Source organism: Venustampulla echinocandica (genome assembly GCF_003357145.1).
Source record: "Venustampulla echinocandica strain BP 5553 chromosome Unknown scaffold_1, whole genome shotgun sequence".
NCBI classification, from domain to species: Eukaryota; Fungi; Ascomycota; class Leotiomycetes; order Helotiales; family Pleuroascaceae; genus Venustampulla; species Venustampulla echinocandica.
Window position 1 is genome coordinate 1,061,293 of NW_022474206.1, and position 16,725 is coordinate 1,078,017.

Below are 16,725 nucleotides of genomic sequence, written 5' to 3' on the forward strand. Positions count from 1 at the left end.
GATGCTGTGGGTGGCGTGGGTGTTGCATTATTGTACGGAGATACCTCAAGACGTGCCGCTCGGCAAGCAAATCCCAATTCCTGGAGGATTGAGGAGCGCAATAAAAGCACTCAATATTGGCGATTTACGGGCAACTGCCAGGATGTGGGGGCGATTGGGGGAAATACGAAATAAAATAAAACCTGCTCAAGGGAGGTTTGTAAGGAGTAGAGGGACGTGAGAGGATTGATGGTGGAGATGGTGGAGATAGGGGGGAAGCAAACACTCGATGACAGTATGTTTGTTAGTAGCAAACACGTAAGCATGTGGAAATGAAAATGATATAAGTGAGAAGCAGAGAGAAGAACTTCGTAGAAAGAAGGAAAATAAAAAATGTTGGCGTGTTTCAAACTCTGTCAGCGCCCGCGCCTGAGAGAAACCAATATTGTTTATTGATGAGATGAAGGGGGCGTCAGCAGCGTCGCTTGTTGAAACTTGGCACCGACCACTGAGCGATACTATCGGATGTAGAGGACTTTGCTTTTCATCCGTAGGTGCGTAGTACATGTGCTGGTTTTTGTAATCTGGCGGGAATTATTATTGTGGGCTTCTGTGAGAGGCTCCGAGTTGTTTATTGCAGCAACTCGGCGTGTCCTGGCGCTACGATGGCTTGTTTCGTTCCGGAGACTGCGTTATCAACTTCGATGGCCACGTCATTCTGGGTAATGAAATGCTCTGTGGATGTGAGGGGCGAGGCGGGCGGTGACTTTCTCTAAGACTGGGTAAAGAATACTCGTATTGTCTCACTACATTTTGTTATACGTATGTTTGTTGGTGAGCCCCGAGGAGGGTGCACAGCTCCGCAGTCCTAACACGGCATTACCGGCAATGGACAACAACAGCCCCCCAGAGGGAGTAGTTGGGTCTGCTGGTCTTTTGCAAGCAATAGCGAGAAGCTTGTTGAAATTAACAAACAGAGGGTGGTCAGAGCCAGAGCCAGAGCCATCACTGCTGGAAACCTACCCAGGTACATAGAGCGTTTAGGTTTGGAACGGGGATACTCCACGTAGCTGAGACCATGTTAATATAACCGCTCTGCTGGCAAGTCGGCATTCTCCCTTATCCTCTTGCTTCTGCTGCTGCTTATCGTTATCGTTTAATCTCGGCGGAGGATCATCATTGCCAAGCCGAAACACCTTGCTGCTGGCCCCTGCATGCTGCACGACCTCAATCCCAAACATCAAACCGCCCACGAGGAGCAGCCTGCCAATCGCGGGTTTTAGGGGGCGTTAATGTCGCTATTGTGGGCTCGGTGGGCGCCTTTGCCCCTGGCGACACGCTGTGCTGGGCTCTCGTGGCGCTGGCGAGGTTGCGTGGCCTGCGCCGTCGATTGGCCGCGGGCGTACCCGGATTTAGTTTACGAAAGGATTATGTTTACTGTATGGCCCCCAGTTTCAGGAACAGCAATTGCCCCGGCGGGATGGACATGTTGCGACTTGCAACTTGTGGGTGCAGCTGGAGAACGGGATGAACTGGCGGACCTGGTATTGGCATATCCTTCATGATGGTACTCTTGTAGACAGTGTAGGAATCTCACTATCCTTTGAGGACGAGAAAGGATCCGCCTAGATGTAACAGGTGGGTGGTAGGTAGGTACTAAGTGCTAAGTCAGACCACAGGTATTATGAGCTCTAAGTACTACATTAGGAACTTGGCTTACTACGTACTGTACGTGTAGAGAGGCCCAGGTTCAGGTCTAGGTCCAGGCTTGTCACCTTGTAGGTTCCCCTGGATCTCGTTCCTGACACCATCCCGACTCGGTCGCGCGTGGATGTACATGTACATGTACCTGCAGCTTGGGGACCGCCAGGACGTTGATTCGTGGCTGGCTGCGTGTACGAGGATTATAGGTAGGATGTGTGTAATAAAGGTTCGTAGTAGAGCGTAGAGTGCAAGGTACAGGAAGTACGAAGTAGCATTGTAGCTCCTCCTACGCCCAAGATCCCCCTGTTCGCTACGCCGTATATAGATAGGATCCAACCCCAACATCCCTTCCGACCCTCTCCTCTCTTCTCTCTCCTCTCCACCGCCCACTACTTCCGGTGAAGCTTTTCGTTCATTCACTTCTTCGACTATTTAGTCACTTTCGCTCCTTTGTAAGGCTGCGCCGGATCGTCCACTATCGTCACGTTCATTTTCAATTCCCACAACAGTCCTGGATACTTGTTGTTCATACCCCCCCATCACTTACGGACAGTCTGTCCCAGTCACATTCACATTCACATACACCCTCCGTTCATTGATTGAGATCGAGTCTCATCACAATCTCTGCCATATCCGCACCGACACCCGAAACGTGACGCGATATCTATCACAAAAACACAACAATCAGCCCGTCAGGTCAACATGCGATCCGCAACATTCTCCAGTCTCGCCATTCTGGCTTCTTCTTTGCTGGTCAAGGAAGCATTGGCCGGTCGATACGATGTCCGCAAGAGAGCCAAAGTAACAGAGCTCGTCGTCATCTCAGAAGAAGTCTACGTTACCGCCGAACGAGATGGATCATTCAAGACCGGTGCACATATACCAGTCGCCACAGTTACTATTCATGGCTCAGCTGGCTCAGCTAAGGTCGATCATGATCCAGTCGAGGTCAACAAGCCGGTAGCCGTTCCAGTCCAGGCCAACCAGCCAGTAGCTGATGCAACAACCTCCGCCAAAGCCGTACAGAAGCCTACCCAAGCTGCAGGTGACAATGGCGCTGCGTTTGCTGAGAAGCCTAAGCCCGACCCCCCTTCCACTCATACCCCCAAGAAGACCACACTTGCAACCGTCAAGGCACCAGCTGCCCCCACACCTTCAGCTCCATCAAACACTAGCCCATCCTCTGGCGTGAAGCGTGGTATCGCCTACAACGACCAGTCACTGCTCAGTGCCTTCACCTCAAGCGGGAAATTTGGCTGGGTCTACAACTGGGGATCCGCACCTCAATACAACGGCGCGACTATCCCATCTGGACTCGAATTCGTCCCTATGCTCTGGGGCAACACGACCGATTACACCCAGAGCTGGGTCTCGAATGCTGAAAAGGCTATTGCCAGCGGCTCAAAGCACCTCCTCGCCTTCAATGAGCCTGATCGTGGCGATCAAGCCAACATCGACCCCGTAACTGCCGCCACCGGCTACAAGAAGTACATGGAGCCCTTCGCCGGTAAAGCCCAGCTGGGCTCACCCGCCGTCACCAGCGATCAACAAGATCCTACGAAGGGAATTCCATGGCTCAAGAGATTCCTCAGCGCTTGCGACGGCTGCACTATCGATTTCATCAACATTCATTGGTATGGCGGCGGTGACCTTGCGCTGGCTGTCAAGAATTTCCAGGATCAGGTTCAGGCTGCATACAAGGCGGGCGGCAGCAAAAAGCCTATCTGGGTCACCGAGTTCCGATATGAAGGAGCTGATGCAAATGGTTTCCTCAAGCAGGTTATCCCATGGCTGGACTCGCAAGCATCTGTCGAGAGATATGCTTACTTCATGGCGGCGCAGGGATTCTTGACTGACGGCAAGGCACTCTCCACCACCGGAAAGACCTATGTTAGCTTGTAAAATGTGGATTTGATGTACCACCAAAACAAAACTTCTTTCTTTGTACATATTGAAATGGTTGCAGGGCAAATATCGGATGGGGTTTGATGGAAGGAATTATGGCCGGTGAACCAGTCCATCTACATAGAACAGAGACTACAATGCACTTGCATGTCGTCTTTGCAATAGCAATCAAATTTTGCTCCTTTAACGCTTGATAAACTATAGATGAATATGACTTGTGACTGACGAGTAGAGATGCCCCGAATAATAACGACTGATACTTTGCGCTACATCTAGTGAATATATACACACTCACCCCATATGATAGAATTATTCCATTGATGGCAAGCACTTCTGGGATTCTGATGAACAGGACAAACTCTTCCCGATAACCCTCCCGACTATTTACTCTGCTTGTTATTATCGACGAAGCCTGCCGCCTTCGATCATATTCCCGTGAACTATGCTCCCAAAAAGGTACCATTCTAATTGTCCCTCTGTTGAGCGACACATCCAAACAGTGGCCCGGGTAGACTTCAGCCAAGGACAGTCTGTTAATCTGTGAAGCAAACTCAACTTGGCGAGTTGCTATGTTGGAAGGACAACGTGGAGACTTTGAATGGAGATTCAATCTCAGAAGGAGTATGCGGAGTTAGGGATGTCGTCGTTGGATGTTGGATGTTGGACGTTGGTGGCGTCCTGATTAACCAGGCAGGCGGCAATGCCAAGCCTTTTATCGCAGAGCACGCGAGGTTCCGTTTGTACTTCGTATATAATCCGCGGCTCAATATTCATATTCATCCCCAGGTCACAATACTATTCCTTCACCCTCGAGGCGCAGCACAACCCATACAGAACACGGTATTCACATCCAACAAACAGATATTTGAGTTCCCTGTCTTCTTGATGCACTTTCACATCATATCACACCGCCCGATCGGCGTTGATCTTTGTTGATTGTCACTTTCCTGGTCATTCCAGGCTTTTTCTTGAATCCTGCTCGGACCCCCCCCCCCCCCCCCCCCTCTCACGATGCCGGTATGTGCCCTTCCGTCGCCGTCGACTTGGAAGGATAATAGTTACTAACCTGAGATATTATCCAGATCGGTGACCTCCTCGCCCAGATCTCTGGGGAGCCAAGCCCCACGCAATCCACCACACCCCTCCCTCTCCCCTCTCAGCGCAAAGTCCACGATGCTAGAACCCCCAAGCGTCCAGAGACTGACATGCAGAGACCAAGCACAACTTCAAGACCTTCTTCCAACATCTATCGGCCAGTAGGGCCAGGCAGCAGGCCGGGAGTGGGAGTGGGAGTGGGAGATGTGTCGATGGCGAAAGCGAAGCTTGGCACGAACGGTCGCACCCCATCTGCCATGAGCCCTACCCTCTCCTCAGCATTCAAGAACGGACAACCCACCACGCCGCCCACCGATGGGCCACCGAAACCTCCAAAGAAAGGCTCGTTTGCTGAGATCATGGCCCGGGCTAAAGGGCTCCAGTCCACGGCTGGGCAGATAGGCAAGATCCAGCACAAGCGCATTGAGAAAGCTCCCAGCAAGCGGGAACGCGAGGAGATGAAGGCCCAGAAATCCTCACGGCTACAAAAGAATGTAGGCCCGAATGGAAAATTCCGTAATGCGCCTGGAGCAGCGACGATTAATGGGAAGAAGGCTAGAGTTGGTGGGAAGGCGGAGGAACCTATTCCGGAGAAGAAGGTCAAGAAGGCTGCGTTGGCTACCACGGGATATGCTGGGACTGCTCGGCCTAAACCTGGTTCTGCAAAGCAACCCTCGAAGTCTTCTACACCGTCATCTTCGCGCTACGATAGGGATAGGGATAGATACGATGACGACCGAGCTTCATCCTCGAGACGGTACACATACGTTAGTGAAGAAGAGGAGGAAGATGACTATGCGTCCGATGTGTCCTCTGACATGGAAGCTGCCGCCTTCGAAGTGGATGAAGAAGAGGAGTTTGCTTCTAGGATTGCACGGAAGGAGGATGCACTGGCGCTCGCTGAGGAGAACCGGTTAAAGAAGGAGAAGGCGGAGAAAAAGAGGCGACTAATGGAGATGGCGAGGAAGAGACGCTAATTTATTTTGTCTCTGAGGCTTCCACTTCACACATTTAATAGTCGTGTTGAAGTGTTACCCATTAGCTATAGTGGGGACGGGAGGCTGAATGGCGTGAGAAGAGCATAGCAATTATGACGATTGACGGATAATGTCTTTTAGGGGGCGCAATAGCTAGCCAGCGAGCGCTTCCCATAGGGGAGTTAGATTTCTACAGCATGTTGCTTTGGGGGTCGGGGCAGGAGTGTGCATTGTTTGTTTATTAGCGATATGGCGTCCAGGGAACCGCTTAGGTTCATCAGCATTGGGGTGTCATCGAGCCATCCGCATAGTCATAGTCACATTCATAGATCAAAAAAACTAGTTTTAAGTCGCTTTTAGCCATTTGCTAGCTATGTACAAGTGCGCTAATCTTTCACCCCAACGCTGTCGAAACCATTCGCTACAGGTACAGTGCAACAAAACCGGTCATATAAACATAGCAAGCAAGTAACTTCTACCCATCAAACAAGCCTCCATCCAGCATTAGAATTCAGTCAGGAACGATAACGATTCCCCCGTCACGAGGTATTTCTCCAGGATTCGGTATTAAGCCGGAATATATTGAACGAATCCTTTCGTCGCGAGTAGGAGTACGCCAGCGATCGCGGCAAGTGAGAGCTTTCCAGGTCTTCTTGCAGCCGTGCTTGAATCGCCTCTAGAGCACCTTTATCTTTCGTTCCCTCCCTGCCTCGTAAACAGCCCCTTCCCCTATCTGGTAAACAGGTACTTCCTCTCCCGGAAAGTCCGATTCTCGTTCTGAATCAAGGAGAGAGCTGACGTCTACTGGTAAGATCGCCGGTGGAGCATCTGGAGCATCTGGGGCGTCTGGGTCATCTGGGTCATCGGGATCGTCTAGCGACGTAGATAGGTCATCTGGCGACGTAGCTTGGTCGCCTGGCGACACAGCTTGCCCATCTGGCGATGCAGCTGGCTCATATGGCGGAGCATCTGGCTCACCTAGCGCATCTAGCGCCTCACTATCTGTTTCTATACCCAAACATGCATTGCACCTGCATGCAAAGCCGTATTTATCTTCTACCTGTGCCTTGGGAACGCCGAGCGATAGGTAGTGGATGTGGATTTGCGTGCCCTTGGAGATAGGGTGCAATGCGTGGACCTCACCGGCCCCATCCTCCTTATGGTGGAGAACGGCGTTTGGCTTGCAGGCGTGGTTGATCTTGCAGATCTCGCGGTACAGTCGTCTAACCATGTATTTCCCCTGGAGCCAAAAGGCGTTCGCGTCGAAGATCTCAAGGATAGAAGCACTGGGGTCCAGACTTTCGACATGTCTCTTATCTGTTGGCGAGAGACGGTGGAGGCATATGGCCAGTTCACGTTCTCGCATTCGATGATCTTGGAATTTGAATACTTCGAGGGTGATAAGGGAAGGCTCGGAGAGGATAACAGTGCCGGGCTTGATGTTTTTTGTTGCAAACATGCCGTCGCCGAGCGGTGTTCCCGTGGGTCGAATCTCATAACCACAGTCATCCGGATCTATTAGGTAGCATTTAGTCAGGGTATCTCACAGTATGGCAATTCCAACTTTACCATCAGGGGACTCTATCTCGGCCTCCCCAGATCCAGTAGCTTGTACGATTGATGGCATTGATTCCCCTTTTGGCTATTTAGTAGAGTTAAGTGTTTTGGGACACGTAATACCTCACCTTGAACAACTACGAGAGCATCCGTGAGTTGTCCTACAAGACCCTTTACACTTTCGGCTGCTGAAGTAAGATTAGCAGACTTTTCTTATTTGGGTTGATGAAATGCAACTTACAAGGTTCGGAGGGTTCAGAAGGTGGCTTGGCCCTTAACTGATGATTTTCGAAATCAATGGGGGCACAAGGGGTGTCCATTTTGGCAGCGAATGTTTTCAGCGATAGTGGGAATACCTGCTAATTAATGTTCGTTGCGGATGGTTTGGTAGTGGGAGTCTCAAGCGAGTGATACTGTAGATAGAATGATAGTGACCGTGTCTAATGCAATTGTCTGCACTGGATATGATGTCTGAGCAGTGAGTGATGTTTTGGATAGAGACTATTGATGACGGACGAAAACGAGCAGACTTGGGAAAATAGAAGGAACTCAGCAGGAGAATACCTACCCACTTACCTACCTAGGTAGGTAGGCACCCAATGCCTATTCGCTTCCGCATAGGGTAGGAACATTCGACAACGGACAAACCATGATAGACAGGATTAAGACCACACTAGGGAAGGAGCACAACGAATTGAACACAGTAAAGAATTTATATGTACGGGTATGGTGTCTTCTTCAAAAATCACCCACTTTTCTCAGCCAACGCCTTCACTTTCCGCTCCTCATTCTCCGTGTTCAGCTTCTCATAATGAGCCACCAGCTCATCCATATTCCTCGCTCTGTGTCCAGCAACCCCATTGTATGGCGACCCCGTGTTAAATATCCTAAACCACATGTCAACGCAGTGATCCCGCCGCACCTGGTTGGATTGACTTACTCGGGGAATCTAAGGTCTATATGCTTAGTGCCGGTTGAGTTGTGGTATAAATTCTTGTCGAAACCCGCTTGCTGAATTGCAGCAGTATGAAGCGCGTTTTGTGCGGCCCATTTCTCTCTGTAGTATGAATAGCTATCGATGAAACTCGAAAAGCCTGCCAACTTCCCATCCTCCCCAGGCCTCGAGGCCGTGTATACTCCGATCGATACGGGGATTGCGACTAGCACGACATAAAACCCGACCTGCAAATCTTGTAAGCATCCGACAGCTCCCGAACATCGGCACTGGTGTACTGACTCCAAAGGACTCGCTCTTGGGCCCAGCCGAATGATGGCCATGATCTGTGCTCGATCCGGCGGAGTGGTGGACGTGGTCTCCGGTCTTCGCGGGCTGTTTCGCTGAGTATTGGCGTATAGTCCTTGAGGCAGCTACAGGAAGGCGCTCAGCGGCCTGAACAGCCTTTCGCCGGAGTGGAATCATGTTGTTGCTGTTCAATTGGTCCTCAGATACCTACCTTGCAGCGCAGCTTCACAACTGAAGTTGAGATGATGCGGGTCGCGAAACCAAAGCTTAGTCATGCGGAAGGCGGTGACAGACTGTCCCATGCCATCATCGGCAGAATGTTTATCGAACGGGGGGGCGGCGAACTTGAAGACGACGTGCCACCTGTCCTTAAAATGGCGCTCAATAATGCACAACAGTCCCTCAATTATTTAGAAGACGATATATACGAAGACGACGGTGACGAAGAATCGCTTGCTTCATTAGAGACAGACGACGGCCAAGACCACCCACCTGAGCGGATTCTAGCCCAAGTCAAGGGTAGGTCGAACTCCGGTTACTACCTCGTCAAGTGGCAAGATTGTCCGATTATTAGATCCAGCTGGGAAGTGGAGGATCTCTTTTCGAATTATCCTTGGGTTTTGGATGCCTGGCAGATCGAGAAGCAGAGACAGGCAGAGGGCTTAGCTAAACCCTTGGACTTAGTTGCTTTCCACAAGGCAGTCTCTGGTGAGGAAGTTGCTCATACTCGAAGACGAGCCCTTCGACGCCTCAGGAGGAAATTCAAACGTGTCCTTTCCATTGTTAGTACCTGAAATCTGGTCTCCATAGGGTATATATCACTGCCCTTACCTCTATTTTATGAAAGGAACAACGACCAGATATCGACATACCCATAATACACAATGGTTCGCACACCTGTCCGCTGCCTTCTAGGCGTAGCGTGTTTAATCTTGCCAATATTAGTGCAAGCAAACCCCTCTTCCCCTTCAGAGTCGCCATCCAGCGAAACAGACCTCATCTGCCCGACCGACAACCCGACTGAATGCTATCCCCGCGTCTTCCAACCGACCAAGGACTTCCAGGTTATAAGAGAAGGACAGGATATACCCGGGGGCCTCCATGTTCGAATGAATGTCTATGAAGGGGTACGAGAAGCACGCCTAAATATTCCAATGGAACGGGAGGAGGAAACCATACCAGAAGGAGTCTCGATGGAGCAAGCCGTGGCTGTGGTCGAGCACCCTGAAGCAGAACCAGAGCCAGAACCAGAGAAGCCCGCCCTCCGCGACCAAGTCCCCATCAAGCCCCCAGGTTACGAATCAGCGGGCAAAATCCCTCCTCCGATTCCCGACGCAGAAAACGGTGACGACATGGGAACGTTTCAAAAAGCACTCCTTACAATCAAAATGGAAGCGCGAGCTTTCGATAGCGCACTGGGCGATCTCTCGGATCTAGCCCATGATATCTACTACGGCGTTGAGATAGCAAAAGACGGGCCAGTTGTGGAGAAACTCATATGTCTGACCGTTGGGTCCGGCAGTGAGAGAATGCCATCCGATACGAACGAGCGAGACCGTAAAGCAGCTTCTATCCTTGGGGCAGCAATCCAGAACAATCCCACTGCGTTGAAAGAAATAGCCCAGTTTCGCAGTTCGGTCATGTACCCGACATGCGGCTTCGAAGTACTAGCGGACAAAACGCAAAAACAGGGGAATTTCGTGGGTATGTTGCGGAGCCGAATTGGTCGAGAGAAGAGCCCGAATGCCCTGAAAGCAAAACTCGGCGCTATCAGTGGGCTGCTCAAGGAACCCGGTTTCCGGGATGAATTCCTCGAGAAGGGAGGTATGGAGCTTTTGCTTGCCATTTTCCTGAAGAACGGGGAGCAATTCGATCCTGTGAGGAGGAAGGTCGGACAACTCCTTATGGATAACTTCCTGGACGAGGATCTAGGCGCAGTGGTTGGGATTTGGCCGAAGGGTCCAGTTAGCGGGAAGAAGACCTGCGAGACCAAAGGCAAGATGTTAGATGATGGGTGTTGGGAGCATCATATTGAGGCTTTCTCGAATGCTTCACCGGATGAAGCTTGGGCTAAGGAAGTCTTAGTTGCTCTGACTGGGCAAACAAAGAAGTTTGCAGAGCCAAAACCGCATACGGAATTGTAAATGTAACATACATAGATTGCTATTAGTAATATTGACTTCAGCTATGTCTAAGCCACTGGATTGCGTAGCTCGTTAGGTGTACAACTTATTCTTTCCTAGACTAATTTGGATAGGGTATTGATCTCTCTTCAACAAAGTACTAGAATGGCGAGTAATTGGATAAGCATTCTCCCTCTAAATCCGTTTCTTCTTCCGTAACTTCAAAACCCAAGAGCGTCCAGTTAACCCCTAGCTATAACACACCAGCCAATGCACGCTATTACGCTCAAGCTATGTAAGATAGCGAAGTATCGAAATGCATTCCCCAAAGCGATGCCTTGCAATCCTGGAAAATAAAGTAGAGATAGAAGCAAGAAGTGGACTTTAAGACATTAGAGTTCTCTCCTTCGCTAATCAAGTTAAAAACCAAGTCCATAGCGACAGAAGGGAGAACCAACCATGATTTAGGGGAAGGCTCACTTCAGAGCATTTATTTGATAATTCATTAGTCCAGGTTATTATAGCTTTGACAACGCGATAATTTCTTCATCCTCATATCAAAGCCATTCAACTTCCAGTCTTGGCCTAGTTATATTCCTGATATCTAAGAGGCATTCTCTCACTTTACCAAAAGACATATAGTTGTTCTGTTAATTGTTAACTAGCTGAATCATCTGTCTGTGATTCACAGCCTTTGGTGCTTGTGAATTGCAGAATCCTCTTCTAGTGAATTACAACTTCATATCCAAGCGCGGTGACTACCTCACATTCATTCACTCACCCACCGACTATCTATAAAGCTCTCTCTCCTTCTCCCCAATCACAACAAACTCAACCCTCAACTCCAAACCGATCTTCGTCTTACCCAAAGCAACAACCGTCAAGAAAGATTCCAAGCCCCAAAGCAGACTCCAATAACTATCTTGAACTCCAGCTCACCCTCCAATAACCCTCCAACCCAACCTCGTCAACTTCATAAACCACCTACTCAACTCACCTCTTCTTCAAATCCAAAAATGAAGCTCATCACCACCATCACTCTCCTCCTCACCCCCCTCACCTTCGCCGCCGTGCTCCCCACCTCCACCCAGGGCAGCGACATCGTCCGCAACGATGGCATCCTCACCCGCTCCGTCCTCAACCTGTACTCGCGCCTCATTACTCGAGGAGGACCTAAACTCCACCATTGCGGCGACAGCGATTTCATGGCCCCGTACCCAACCTGCAACGCCGGCGGCCAGCTATCTGCCAGCACCGCCAGCGCTGCTCTCCTCGGTTCCATGGCCATTGGTCTGGTTATGCTTTGAGTGAGCTAGCAAACATGGTGTTGGTGATCCCATGGGTATGATGGGGTTATTGACTGTTGTGCGTGCGTGAAATGGTTAGTACATCATTCATCTGCCCCCCTTCACTTTCTTGAAAAGTCACAAGCTATTTTATTAACCCTACTCAACAGCGCTCCGTCAACAACCGATAACTGACTACACTTACTCGATTACTGCATGCACACACAGACTTGCAATTTGTTTTCCCGCGCGCAAGGTTTTGAAATCGGATAGAACGGAAAGGCAATAAATAAAACAAAAACTTCAACCCCTCTCTACCAATCCCCATGGTTTCCGTATGCTCTATACTGCCTGTGACACTTTTGCTTGTGAATTGACACACTCTCACCTCTCTGTTGCCCTCTATGATATAACATCGGAAAAGTGTGATACCGCTGGGTATCTATTTCACTTGCTGTATATATGTGTATCACCAACCCAAACCTTCCAGCTCCTAGCACTCCTGGAAGACTTAGATTTTTAAAATACAGTATCTCGCTCATAGCACCTTACCACGCAACTGACTTATCATTACCGCTCTTCAGGGGGTAAGCTAGTGCAGGTTCCACAGATAAAGACAATTCTCGCTGTACTTTGAACGTTGGAAGCATGCATAATGGCTAAGTACCTAAGTAGCGCTTGCTGGAACTTAGAATGAGAGGGAGAGATAGTAAAGTGTTGCTGTAGTTTGGAGATGCGGGACTTTTATCAGCCATGTATTCACAGACCATGTGTGTAACCCACTTAGGTATTATATATTCACGCAGTAGTTCATGCTCTTGACTTGATTTCTGAACAGATATATTTAGCTCTATAGAACTATTGTCTATACGAGCTTCCCAGCTCGACCTAACCAGCAATTTCTGGGTGTTTTATCCCGACACCCAATCCCAATGAAAAATCCAACCCCGATACTCCTCGCCGGTATGCAAAACATTAGGTATCATATGTATGCACCATTAACAAAATCCAATCCAAAACTAGCCAGTCTATCTATCTAAGAATGGGAGTCTTTTTCACTGATCCCGTTGGTACTCGAATCGCTGTTCCCGTTGGGACTCCCGTCACTGTTCCCAGCGCTGGGCGTTTGTTTGCCCTTCGATTCAGGGTTGGAATTGTGCTCCTTCGCAAAAAAGTCGTGCACCTCTGGTGGTAGCTCGTCATCCAATTCGCCACAGGCCGCCTCGTCATGCATCCTTTCAGCCTGTCTTTCTTTCCATTCCTCACGAAGGTCTTTAACCTTGCTCACATAATCGAGTTTCGGGTCATAGTGTTTACCGGCACCTCGGAGACGCTCCCACAAAGAGAGATGGTGAGGATGGACCGCCACACCATGATACTCTTCCTCACGGCCAGCTCGGATATATGAAAATCGGCGCTCCTGCTCCTTGAGGTCGAGACCGGTGGTATCCGGAAGGAAAAGCCAAGTTACCAGCATACCTGCCAGACCAAACCAGGGAACGACATAGAATTTCGTCTGTGTGTCGATGTAGTTGTAGAGGACCGCAGCAAGTAGGGCGCCAAGTTTACCCACGGCGGCGGAGAAGCCGTGGGCGGAAGCACGGACGGGTGTCGGAAAGACCTCAGCGGCGACGAGGAAGGTGGTGCTGTTGGGACCGAATTGGTTGAAGAAGGACGAAAGGAAGTACATGGCTTGAAAGGCTGGGATGTTGGCTTTCACTTGGGCATAATAGTAGAAGTGGAAAGCCGGGACAACAAAAAGAACGAAGTCCATCAGGAAGCCAAGTTGTTGCATCCTCTTTCGTCCAACGAACTTGATATCGATGAGGAACGTCGCGAGATAGTATCCGCAAAGGGAAACGCCAACATTGACCAAGTTCCAGAGCCAGTTCGTCATGATCGAATGCGTATTCGGCGAGAGGACGCTAATGAACTGAGATTGGAAAAGCTTGTTGCCATAGAAGAAAACGTCATTGCAGAACCAGGCTCCAGCAGTTGCAATAAGACGGCCGCCAAAGTGATGGCAGGTAAGCTTTAACGATTGCATGTCGTATCCAGTCACGCTTGACTTTTTCTTGGCTGCATTTAGCGCCTTGGACGCAAGAGGCATTTTATAGTAGCGGTAGTAGACCAGCCACAGCGTACCGACGGTTGGAATAGCGAAAGAAATGCGGAACGTCCACTGCGCAGAGACCGCTGAATAGGGGGGGTTCCCACTACCGTGATGGAATATCAAGAGGAGAAGGATGAGGACGGCTTGGTTCATGAACTGCCCCCATCCTTGCATCAAGAACGCCATGGTGACCTTGCGACCACGATGTAGGCGATCATCTTTGGTAGAGACCCTCCCCGACCCGGTAGCATTCTCCATGGCGGCGGTGGCTGTCATTGGATACTCCCCGCCGACGCCGATGCCATAGAAGAACAGTGACCAGGCATAGCAGATGACCCAGCCATTCAGAGTGGTTCCCCAGGAGGCAACGAGCATCAGAAGGCCAATGAACATAATACCGGCATCTTGGATGAGACCCCAACGGCGACCGATACTGGAGAGTGTAAGCTTTTATCCTTTTGATTTAAGGGAATGGAGAGAATCTTACCCGTCACCAAGAAGACCAACAAGGATCTGGCCGACGATAATGCCAGATACCTCCAGGTACTGGACCGAGTCGACCCAGGTTTTATTACACACCTTGAACGTTTTCCAACAAGATGGCCAAACGGCGGAGAAAAGCGGCGTCAAGTTTCCGATGGAGAAAAGAACATAGCTAATGCAATCATCAGCCTGTAACTCATTTAATAATTAAACGCGGCGGACTGACCCTTCAAGACCGAGACCGGCACCGGGCAAGACGGCATTTCTGAAGTACCACCTAATGGGCTCCAATGGGTCCTTTTTGAACATCCTCCCAATGCTGATCAACTCGCTCTTCGCCTCCGCATTGTCGACTTTCCGATTGAAGGCAAGCTGCTTCGCCCAGGGGAGATCCGCCCAGTAGGTGCCATCTTCTGTGTGTGTATCATCGGGATAGATGACGCTCTTCAAGACTCGCTCCTCGTCGCTCTCCTGTGGGAAATCCCGTAGAGACACATGGTCATCACCTGTTTCAGGGCCATGGGGGACGCCTATCATGCCCTGGTTGTACGGGTCATGGTGATGATGGTGGTGGATGACATCGTCGGACATGGCGTCGACGTACAGAAGTCTTCCGACGGGGACCGGCAGAGGGGTTGGGAAGGCGGAGGTAGCGATAAGCAGCGGTGCAACGCGACACCGAGAGGGTGACGCGAGCCGTGGCTATAGAGATACTTCTCTGGGTAGTTGATTGCTGCCGGTGGAATGTAGAAATAGAAGTGAAGAAGAAAAAAGGAGGAAGAAGAAGAAGAAGAGGAGCACCGAGATGATATAATAATTAACGGATGTGTGGGCGGTTTCCGCTCTGGCTGGGAGTCCGGGGCGCTGGTTACTGTGGCCGGGGGTCTCGGTGGACATCCATGACATCCATGGGTGTGGCGGAGGGCATCTGCATCTTATTCGAAGAGAAGGAGCGGGTAGCAAAAGTTACTGCAAGTGGTAGGTAGAGAGGGTCGTAGTGAGTCTAGGTGGGTAGTTCGCGGGTGGGATGAGATATCTAGTGAGTGGGCGGGAGCCGTGGGATGGTGGATGGCGGGTGGTGGGTTGTATGCTAGCGCCGTGCTGTATTTTTGCACATTTTTATTTTTGCGTGGGTACAGTAGAAGACAGACAGACACCTGCTAGTACTGCGCTGCATCGCTATCATTACCTCGTGTACGCGTACGGCTGAGGATCCGACGGGGATAACAAGACAAGTGGACGGGGGAATTGTGTATTTCCGTTGCTTGTCTGCTTGTTTGCTTGTTTCGCTCCTCCCTTTTTGAAGTTTGCCCCTCCGTCCCTGCCCGGATGCGTATACGTCGTAAAATGACCCTTGACTGATATTGGATCAGATCACTTGATTAACGCATGCCAAGCCGGCGATCTGATATGGCACTAAGCATTTCGCATTCTCTTGGCTTGGAGCACGGGAGCCACCGCCCAGCCAGGAACACACTCAAGCATTCTGGCTTCCCCCCTCCCCTCCCCCCCGGGGATGCGGTCGGAGAACATGTGTATTGTATAGATAATACATAATACATAATAATACCCAATACTTGTACATAATACATATTAACCACTGCCATGGCCAGGGGTCCTCCTGCAAGCCATTGCTCGCATATCCCGCGCGATTCGTGCTCGTCGGACTCTGGAGAAGATCTGTTTGCAGTCCGATTTCTTGGGATGTCGTCGCGCGCAGCCAATCAGCGGCCGCGGATCCAGCACGTTTCTGTGATCGTTCGCCTACACGCTTCCTTGGCCAGATTCCAGGATGGCCAGGGTCTGGAGTTCCGAACAGAACGTTCCGACGCCACTTCGCGCACCTCGGCGCTGAACGCTACGAGGTATGGGTGTCTCGCTCTGTTTTACACGGAGGAGTCCGTACTTCGTAATTGTAATGGTAATAGCAACAACACACACGCGAGCAATTGCCTACCTGGGCATGTACGTAGGTTAGGTGCTCGTAGTACCTTCGTTTCGTGAGCACGAGAGAGTGTCAAAATTGGTGGAACATTCAAATTTCAATAACCTCCATACCAATAGCTCTTCGTTCCTTTCTACTGCGTACTTGGTAGGTGTCTTACGGCACCGGCGGCTGCTGGTGCTGGTGCTCTATATTGCCCCTCGCGTGCAATCATTGCAATGTTCGCGGCCCTCTTTTCTGATTAGTCATATGTACTCTGTAGCTGTGCCAGCCAATCAGAGGTCGTAACGCCGAGCACCAGAATCTAAGGTGGGG

At 50.4% G+C, this 16,725-nt stretch overlaps 8 protein-coding genes across 8 annotated transcripts; 5 read left to right on the top strand and 3 right to left on the bottom strand.

Moving 5' to 3' along the window:
• Nucleotides 1–2,385: 2,385 nt before the first annotated feature.
• Nucleotides 2,386–3,585, top strand: BP5553_02890 (uncharacterized protein; the record flags this gene model as incomplete). The annotated part of the gene is made up of 1 exon (XM_032011513.1): nt 2,386–3,585. The coding sequence occupies one exon, from the start codon at nt 2,386–2,388 to the stop codon at nt 3,583–3,585; it is 1,200 nt and encodes a 399-aa protein (XP_031871206.1).
• A 1,014-nt stretch (nt 3,586–4,599) lies between these two features.
• On the top strand, nt 4,600–5,660 carry BP5553_02891 (uncharacterized protein; the record flags this gene model as incomplete). Its single annotated transcript, XM_032011514.1, has 2 exons — nt 4,600–4,605; nt 4,671–5,660. 2 exons carry the CDS (start codon nt 4,600–4,602, stop codon nt 5,658–5,660), a joined length of 996 nt encoding a protein of 331 aa, XP_031871207.1.
• Nucleotides 5,661–6,336: 676 nt separating this feature from the next.
• On the bottom strand, nt 6,337–7,537 carry BP5553_02892 (uncharacterized protein; the record flags this gene model as incomplete). The annotated part of the gene is made up of 4 exons (XM_032011515.1): nt 6,337–7,175; nt 7,230–7,295; nt 7,346–7,405; nt 7,459–7,537. 4 exons carry the CDS (start codon nt 7,535–7,537, stop codon nt 6,337–6,339), a joined length of 1,044 nt encoding a protein of 347 aa, XP_031871208.1.
• A 425-nt stretch (nt 7,538–7,962) lies between these two features.
• On the bottom strand, nt 7,963–8,637 carry BP5553_02893 (putative NADH-ubiquinone oxidoreductase 17.8 kDa subunit; the record flags this gene model as incomplete). Its single annotated transcript, XM_032011516.1, has 3 exons — nt 7,963–8,104; nt 8,158–8,399; nt 8,455–8,637. 3 exons carry the CDS (start codon nt 8,635–8,637, stop codon nt 7,963–7,965), a joined length of 567 nt encoding a protein of 188 aa, XP_031871209.1.
• Nucleotides 8,638–8,705: 68 nt separating this feature from the next.
• On the top strand, nt 8,706–9,254 carry BP5553_02894 (uncharacterized protein; the record flags this gene model as incomplete). Its single annotated transcript, XM_032011517.1, has 1 exon — nt 8,706–9,254. The coding sequence occupies one exon, from the start codon at nt 8,706–8,708 to the stop codon at nt 9,252–9,254; it is 549 nt and encodes a 182-aa protein (XP_031871210.1).
• A 90-nt stretch (nt 9,255–9,344) lies between these two features.
• Nucleotides 9,345–10,604, top strand: BP5553_02895 (Uncharacterized protein; the record flags this gene model as incomplete). The annotated part of the gene is made up of 1 exon (XM_032011518.1): nt 9,345–10,604. One exon carries the CDS (start codon nt 9,345–9,347, stop codon nt 10,602–10,604), a length of 1,260 nt encoding a protein of 419 aa, XP_031871211.1.
• A 995-nt stretch (nt 10,605–11,599) lies between these two features.
• Nucleotides 11,600–11,890, top strand: BP5553_02896 (uncharacterized protein; the record flags this gene model as incomplete). Its single annotated transcript, XM_032011519.1, has 1 exon — nt 11,600–11,890. One exon carries the CDS (start codon nt 11,600–11,602, stop codon nt 11,888–11,890), a length of 291 nt encoding a protein of 96 aa, XP_031871212.1.
• Nucleotides 11,891–12,905: 1,015 nt separating this feature from the next.
• Nucleotides 12,906–15,056, bottom strand: BP5553_02897 (putative inorganic phosphate transporter C8E4.01c; the record flags this gene model as incomplete). The annotated part of the gene is made up of 3 exons (XM_032011520.1): nt 12,906–14,415; nt 14,470–14,637; nt 14,692–15,056. 3 exons carry the CDS (start codon nt 15,054–15,056, stop codon nt 12,906–12,908), a joined length of 2,043 nt encoding a protein of 680 aa, XP_031871213.1.
• Between the last annotated feature and the right edge of the window lie 1,669 nt (nt 15,057–16,725).